An 8,355-nucleotide genomic window follows, 5' to 3' on the forward strand; every position below is an offset into this window, starting at 1 on the left:
AGTTGGAAGGGGTGTGTCGCGATTCTGCCTTCTCACTCCACAACACAGGTTTGTGGAGCTGAGTGTCGTCATTTTGGTTTTATTTTCCATATCGTTACAGCCCAAATTATTTTGCCTACAAAGTTTGTGCATGCATGTGTTTTAGGGAGGGGTCACACAGGGTTATTTATGGTAATCAAACAATAAGGAAGAAATGGATGTATAGTAAAAAAAACTTCTACTGCATCCCACTCTCAAATTTTGAGCTTAGAGGTTGAGACACTGACCATGACCCACGAAATCGTTCTCTCCTTCATTTCCTCTTAATTCCCTCCACTATCTTGATCTTATGATAATTAATAAACAAAATTTCAAATTTTGGAACGTCCGTGCATGTGCTAACTTACTAAAAAACTGAGTGACAAATGTATTCCTGTGATGTAATTTATCTTGAGTGATATTCAACCTGCTGCAAGTAGACTTTCATGGTCCGTTACCCAAAACTCATAGGGCTTTTTACTTTAGCTGATCTTCTTCAAAACTTTGTGGCTGTGTACAAACTGGTTTGGATTGACATTCTTTGACTCTCCTATTTGTTTTGCAATACCTTTTTGGGTGGGATAACTTCCATGTTTAAGATTGGCCTTAACAGACTCCCAGTATTGCACCCATTCTGCCCAAAAGTCAAACTAAAACTAAAACAGCTTTGGTTATATTTAGTTATGTTGCAATACAATACAATATGATAAAAAAATATAATTACTGTTTGCTTTACTCAAAGCACGTGAGTCATTTTGACCTTTAAAAGTTCAGACATTGTAACTACATGATTCCATACTGTGTACTTTTCTTTCAGACTTGCCAGATCATCCTGCGCCACTGAGGCCTCTGGTAGCTAAAGTGTCATCCAGGACAGTGTCTCACGTTTCAAGCAGACAGCAGCAAACCAACACCCAGCCTCCTCAAACTCTTCCTAAACCCTTCACACAGCAGCCTCCTCCAACACCCCCCAAACCTTTGGCCGACATCAAAGCCCAGCCACCCTCCCAGCCCTTGCCAACGTACCCCAAACCTTTCATTGAATCCCCACAAACCCAGCCCCAACCTCAGGGATTTGTGCAACCTCTCCCTAAACCTTACCAGCAGACAGCCCCTCAGCCTCAGCCCAAACCCCAAGTGCCTCCGCAGACACCACCCAAACCCCAGTCCTTCCCCCAGGTGCTTGTAAAGTCCCAGTCCTTGCCCCTGGACCACAGCGAGGACTTAAACAGACAAAGTGTCCTATCTGGAGATCTGCTGTCCCCCATAGACTCTGGAGAACCGCTGTCTGACGACATGTCCGCCAAGCAGATGTCCATCAAGGAGAGGTGAGTGGCAATGAAATACAGTACAATACATTACTAGTCAGGTTAAACTCACTATTAACGGTGCTCTAAGCAATGTTGGTTGACGTTACTTCTTGTTGAAGTTCAAAGTATTTTCCAACAAAACAAGACTAGCTTGCCCCTCCCTCCTCCTCATCCCGTCCCCTCCCCCTCCCTTCTGTGCTTCCACACAATAGTCCCCCCCCCCACCCCAAATCCTTCTTGTCGGTCATTGGCTGGAAAGCTGAAACTCTGTTTGTTATGCTTCGTGGTGCAGGTGGGCACAGTTTGTTTTTGTTGTCGTTTGTAGACCCTGGGCTGTCTCCAGAGACCATGTTTTTTACATTGTGTTCTGGGGACAGGCAGCTCGCGGATAGTGAGGAGTTGTTTGCTGTATGTGACAACAAATGTTGTTGCCTAAAACACGCGTGACATCGCTTAGAGCACCTTTAAGGTTGTGAGGCAAACTGGCTGAGATCTGAAACTGGCTGCCAAGAACACTGATTCAATATCCTTTCAGCACACTATTTTCTGACACAGGGCACATTTTGTTTTGTTATGAGATCGTACTGGGTGATTGACCAAATTTGGACAATGTAATGCTTCTCTGGAGTGCACTATCCCAAACCCTGGGCTGTGTACAAGATTTAGGAACATTTTCTGCCTTGCCAATAGAAAGTGATGATTTGTATAAATAAAACAGAATAATATTGATGTAACTTTAAAGGTTAGTAAAAGCTAATTACGGTATACAATATTTACTCCAAACTTCTGTTTCTGCTTGAGTTTGTTTTTGGTTATGCTCGTCCATTCTGTCTTTTGCTATGTTCTCTTTGTCTCTCCTTCTTTTTGTCATTTTCTAACTTGTAGCAAGTCTCTGCCTTATTCAGTGTGTGGGTTGGGAGTATAAATAGAGAGAGAGAGGAAGAGAAAGAGAGATAAAGAGAGGGAGAGGGAGAGATGAAGACAAAAGCTTAAGAGTCAGTGTCAGTGGGGGTCTGGGGCCTGGTCGCTGAGGCTGACTGCATTTTGGTTAGATTGTTTGATCAGTGGTAATGGCAACAACTCATAACTATCCGTTGCAATTTCTCAAATAAGAGCAGGGTCTCCAAAAATTAAAGCCAAACCCAAATAAAGGCATGAGGGGTAAAATTCTCCATTAAACCGAATTCCTAGCAAAGCTGCTGACACAAATTAACCTTGATTCCATTCACAAATCCAGGATCCAGTCAGAGCTTAGTTCTTTACAAGGTGCAAACTGAGATCTCCGCAAAGATCCCACGCTGAGCCAGAGCTTCATAAATCTTTAGCGTTTGACAGAATCAGGCAGAACTCGTCTGCCCGTCCTTGCATGTTATAGGCGAGTTCCACCTACTACTCTTGTAGGTGAGAGAGATCCCTTTTTAGCAACATCGTGTTTCTTATCCCAGCCAGCAGAGAGCTGTGTGGACTGGAGGAGAAATCCTCTGAGATTTAGCCGGGTCCTCCCAATGCCCTCCTTTCTGCCTTGTCCACATTCAAGCAGCACACATGATGACATACTTTATTTAACCCTTCAGCCACCCACTATCAGTACTTTGGAGGTTTCTTTTGTTTTGTTTTAAAAGTCATATTTTCTAGCTGCAAAGCAGAAATCTCTGACCTTGATTTTCACGGTAAAATTATTATTATTATTATTATTATTATTATTATTATTATTATTATTATTATTATTATAGGTTGATTAGAACAACTGTCTCTAAAATAAAATACCATGGTAATGTTAGCGGGCAATTCAAAAGCGTTCAACCCCATTACACCAGCTAGTCTGACACAGGGTTTAAATTCAGCGTTGAGTACATTACTGTCTGTCCTGACTTGGCTTGTTCCTTTTGTTATTCTCCTAAAAACGTTTGATAAGCTAAACAACCAGAATTTTTTTTCAATTGTAACTAAATTTCAGCTTTGAACACACCAGTGTATTTAATTGACAAGTGCTCAATAACTTTAAAGGCAGTTTAATAGAACTGAGTACATTTTAATATCTGTTTAGTTATGGCAAGTAATATTGTTATCACAATAATCAACATTAACGCATATCGATTATTTTCCTCATATCATGCAGCCCTGCACTGTTCCATGAAATGGAAATATCTTAGATGTCTTATCAATTATTGTATACACATTTTACCCAAATTTAGCCCCATATACAGTATTGTGTATCTGCTCATATTAAAATTTACTTGTTTTATATCAGAGTGGCACTGCTGAAGAAGAGTGGTGAGGAGGACTGGAGGAACAGGATCAACAAGAAACAGGAAGTGGTCCAGGTGGTATCCACGGAGACGCAGGCTCAGCTATGGGAGTCAGAGCAGACCTGCGACAACAAGGTCAGTCTCATCAGCACTAATCAGATTATATCTAGAGCTGTACCAATTCCGAATGTTGCTGTACAATTCCTCATTTATTTATGTATCACTTTTTTAAACATGTTTTGAATGAATTCCAGGATACATCTTTTGGTTATCTATCACTGTCACGTGACCGAGATGATGTAACACAAACACACACCCTATGAAGTAAACGCCTCTTTATTATCATAAAATGTGTTTTCTATCTGTATTCTCCCCCTTGGTCATTTTTGTTGCTATGAACGTGTTTAGGGTAAAGTGCCAACAGCTAGCACAGCTTTAGCTCAACAGTCCAACCAATTATATCATTACAATTTGGCACATCTAAACAAAATCAACAGTTACCACCAACAGACACTAGCTAATGATAGCAAGTAATTGCGGTTAAACGAAGAAACGTCAATTACGTAAAATAAATTGACAATTAGACAACTATGTAATAATTGTTACAAGCCTTATTACATCACATTTATTAAAATGTTTCATTTATTTTGTCTACTATTGAGCTACGTTGTTGTTATCTTAGTGGGAACTTATGTTGATATTTTTGGGGCCCTGGATTTAAAAAAAATGCATAAATCTTACAAAAAAGTTACATTGATTGTTATTATGGTCACCAACGGTCAAACAACTTTACCAAAAAATAGCCAGAATAAACACAAGTGCCACATTTCATCCCACATCCTTCCTGGTTACCATGTCAGCTCCTGTCCCCGCTCTTTTAGCTAAGTGATCTTTATTCCCCTTGATCAGGAAGCATATGGGGCCGTCTGCTGCTGTAGACTTAGCGTGGTGGGGGGGGGGGGGGGGGGAGTGGGGTTACAATATTAGATTTGGGTAAGCTCCAGACTAAATTTCAAAAATGGCTTTCAAAGCTTATTTGACAAAAGGAAATGATTCAAGAATCCCCTTCATTTATATATATGCATCTCTATCGGTTTCACAGCAGCTAGAACTATGTAAAAGCTCAAAGAACCAGGATTTACACTTCTTCTGTAGTTCATTTACCTCACATTAGTATTCTGTTGGGAGACACTGCCTGCTTAAACCCTGGATGGTGATCTTCCAGCCCCCCCCGTCCCCGTCCCTCTCCCTCTCTCCCCCCTTTCTCTCCCTCTGACCGAGAACTTCCCCTGTGTTTAACCCCTCAGGAGGAAGGGGTGGTCGTTCAAGACTACTCGGCTGTGTCTGTGTCTGAACAGCTGTGGGTAAGCGAGCCGGTGTGGGCTGCACACCAACCCTAAATCAATCAGCTTCCTGTGTTGGCCCCGTTATTTCCAATCACAGCTTTGTGTGGACTTTGTGTGATTGCTGCTCCTGAATCTGTGGTTCTAATGGCTGTTCTTGTTTACTTGCACCCTGTAGTGCAACTGAAATGTTGGGGTGGTGGTTGAAAGGTTGCTGAGACTGAAAGCTTTTTCTTCTTCTGATTGTGTCAAAAAGAATATAAGCACATTGATGCTGCTTTGTCATTGCTTTTTTTGGCTTGACAACAAAATGTCTTCAAGCTAAATAAATAAATAAAAATAAATTTGCTTTTTTTAAAAGGAAGGGTGGAGCAGTGTGTCTCTGGATCACAAGATAAATCTGAGGGAAAGTTAGGAAAAAAACATACATTTATGTTTTGTACTATTATGTTAATTGTTTCAGGACATTTATTGTTTTCCCCACCCCTGCAAAATACAGGATTGATTTAACTTTTAAAGGCATCTAAAGACTATTCAAATGAAAGAATCTGAGAGGGCAAAAAAATACTTTTATGAGGGTTTGCCAGTTGACTTTGCATTGTTTAAATGAGTGAACCACTGCAATAGATTATATGTATAAATTACATAGATATATTTCCTTTTAAGACCATCTATCGTTTTCACTGCATCGGTAATTCAATATGTGACTTTCTGTGCCTGAGACAAGCTGTTCTTCTCTCAACTTACAAAGTACCCGAAGAGAAAAATGGCTAGTTTGATGCTTTGTTACTAACAGTCAAAATGTACATTGTTTTTTTGTTTTAAGTGCATTTATTTTATTTGGTGAAGCATAGCAATTTAATTCATAAGCAATCAATTTTACTTTTACAAGGCATATGTGATTTCTTAGACATCAAATTATAATTAACATTGTCCATATGTTTCAAAAACATGTTTATCATAATCAGATTTATTCGCCAAGTATGTTTAGACATAGCAGACAGGGATTTGACAACAGAAATAGACATAGAGCTAAAAACAAGGGAAAAAAAACTCAACAAAGATCTAACAAGCAAACTACTGTGTACAGACTGTACACGTAGCTAAAAAATATATATATTAAAAGTATATAAAAAACAACAAAGAACAACAACTAACTAACTTACAAAGATTTTTTTATTTTGTATAGAAATAATTTGGTTTTGATGTTGACAAAAAGCAAGTAGTAGTAGGAGAACTTTGATATTTTTCAACCTGGACCCTGTTTTCCCATGCTTTTATGTGTTAAGTGTCATGTGTACAGTATGGGTGTAAGTACTGACAACATACGGAAAGGACCCTATTGAAAATGTATTCTTTACCTTTTGCTTCATCCAGTCTATTTGTTATTGTGTCTAACTAAATCTTGCTCACAGAGAACACTTGTTCTGAATTCTTGCCGTAAGACAGCAACGTGAGATTTGGAGAGGGGAGTGCTGTGAAGAGTGTGTGCGTAGCTTAGTGTTATCAAAAGGGTTTTCAATTTTATAGCGGACATTTTGATGATTTTGATGTGGATAAGTCAAGTTATCACTGTCTCAGAACAAGACTTCTCTGTGATCGAGACATTGTCACAAACAGATCAAGCGAAAGGTTAAAGAAGAACTTCCTATTTCTGTGAAGGGTTCATTCTGTAAATGTCAGACACTTATAACAACAAGCTGAGCCTGTCAGTGGCAAAAACAAGCACTTTTACTGTATAGACATTGGCATGACAGTGCATATAGTTATTGCCCCGTAGGATCACATTGCAGCATCTTCCATAACTGCCAGGCTGCAGCGCTCTCGCTCAATAATGTAGCAATTTCAAAAATTGTTGTCCCGTTATTTACTTAGACACAAAAACATGGGGAAAAAAGGGTCCAGGCTGAAAAATAACAAAGTTCCCTGTTAACCACAGTCATGTTGCATTCCCAGTTTCTGGCCTCTCTCCTTTGCATCCCTCCCTTATCTTCTTTTCATCTGCATGCTCACAGCTTCTCCTTTTTGCTTTCCTTTCTTTCACTTTTCCATCCACCTCTACATCCTCAGGAACCTGTCTTCTCTTCCACCTTTTCTCCTACTATCTCCCTTGGCCAAAAGTGTCAGTATATTGACCATCATAGTCAGGTAAGGACATGCACAAGGCACGCTCAAATGTTCTGCATGTACTGGAGTCTTATATTTCTGCTTGGTTTGCAGCTACTGGTGTAAGGTGTCGCTTTGGGTGCTATTGAGTTTAACATGGCTTGGACTGAGTTTAGCCATCAATCCTACGGTGGAATAAAGTAGATTAAATAGGCTAGAAAAGACATGCACCTAGCACCCTTGAGTGCATCAAATTATTTCCTATCTGCTTGGTTTGATACTGTGACTACATGAAAAATTGCTCATGAGGGAAGCGTGAAATCCCATGAAGTTAAAGTGAAGCTGTGTGAGAAAGTGATGTAGTTGGATGGTAGATCCAGTGGTGTCTGAAGCCTTTTAGGTTTGGTTCCACAATCTCGTTTTCTGTTATAATTCAGCTTTTAAAACGTGTAAAGTAAATAACTCCAACATGACTGAAAACACCTTGAGTGTATTGCTGACCGCCACTCTGATTATGCAGAGTTTATTGCTTTGCATGCAAGACATGACACTTTAAAAAATCTCTAATAACCTGATAGTTTTTCTGATTTCCTTTTGTCTGTGCAGAAGGTGGGAGAGGAGAGCGAGGCCCAGATATCCATTGAGGAGAGAAAACAGATGATTTCTGTGCATGAGGAGGCCTGGAAGACGAAGGGAAAAGGAGCGGCCAATGACTCCACCCAGTACACTGTGGCTGCACGTATGGTCAAGAAAGGTCCGTGCACAAACAAACCACTTATCCTTTTTTCAAACTTTGAAAAAAGCCACTGAGCTTTTTATGCACAAATACACTTATTTGATTAGAGTAAAAGGGCCTGCAAGATACACCTTCCCTATCACTAACTCACATACTTTAGACGAGGTTTGTTTACTGGTATTAGATGTGAATGCCCAGTATGATCATTTGTGGAAGTCCGTCTGTACACACGCAGAAGTGGGAGTCAAAACCTAAGAATAAAATGCGTGTTAGGGCTGAACGATTGTTTTCAAATCAAAAACAAGATTAAAAGAATGGTATTAGCTAATCGGGAAGACCGTGATTAATCTCATATGCAATATTTAGTTGGTGTAACATTTGGTTTAACCAGTGACGTGCGGTGATGTCAGTAAGAGGCTAGGCACTGAGTTATGAAAGCCAGATTACCTAATTTATTGTTTAGGCTAATAATCAATCAGAACAGTAGGCTAAACGTTAAGCACAAGCGTGGCACACAAGATAGCAAGACAATTCCAATCAATCTATCAATCAAAATCAATCTAAATGTATTTATATAACACTTTACAGCAACC

The 8,355-nt window shown here is 39.8% G+C and overlaps 1 protein-coding gene across 10 annotated transcripts in view; it reads left to right on the forward strand.

Annotated features, from left to right (window-relative positions):
* The window catches only part of LOC116698693 (supervillin), a 69,410-nt gene that overhangs the window by 39,365 nt on the left and 21,690 nt on the right, over positions 1 to 8,355 (forward strand). For 8 of the 10 annotated variants that reach the window (XM_032530774.1, XM_032530769.1, XM_032530766.1 and 5 more), the window contains 5 exons: positions 836 to 1,346; positions 3,580 to 3,712; positions 4,885 to 4,941; positions 6,991 to 7,068; positions 7,633 to 7,780. In XM_032530774.1, the coding sequence (XP_032386665.1) occupies positions 836 to 1,346; positions 3,580 to 3,712; positions 4,885 to 4,941; positions 6,991 to 7,068; positions 7,633 to 7,780 (927 nt within the window). The remainder of the gene's footprint in view (positions 1 to 835; positions 1,347 to 3,579; positions 3,713 to 4,884; positions 4,942 to 6,990; positions 7,069 to 7,632; positions 7,781 to 8,355) is intronic. The other 2 variants (XM_032530771.1, XM_032530773.1) reach the window with 2 other exon arrangements.

This window comes from Etheostoma spectabile, chromosome 12 (assembly GCF_008692095.1).
Source record: "Etheostoma spectabile isolate EspeVRDwgs_2016 chromosome 12, UIUC_Espe_1.0, whole genome shotgun sequence".
Classification (NCBI taxonomy): domain Eukaryota; kingdom Metazoa; phylum Chordata; class Actinopteri; order Perciformes; family Percidae; genus Etheostoma; species Etheostoma spectabile.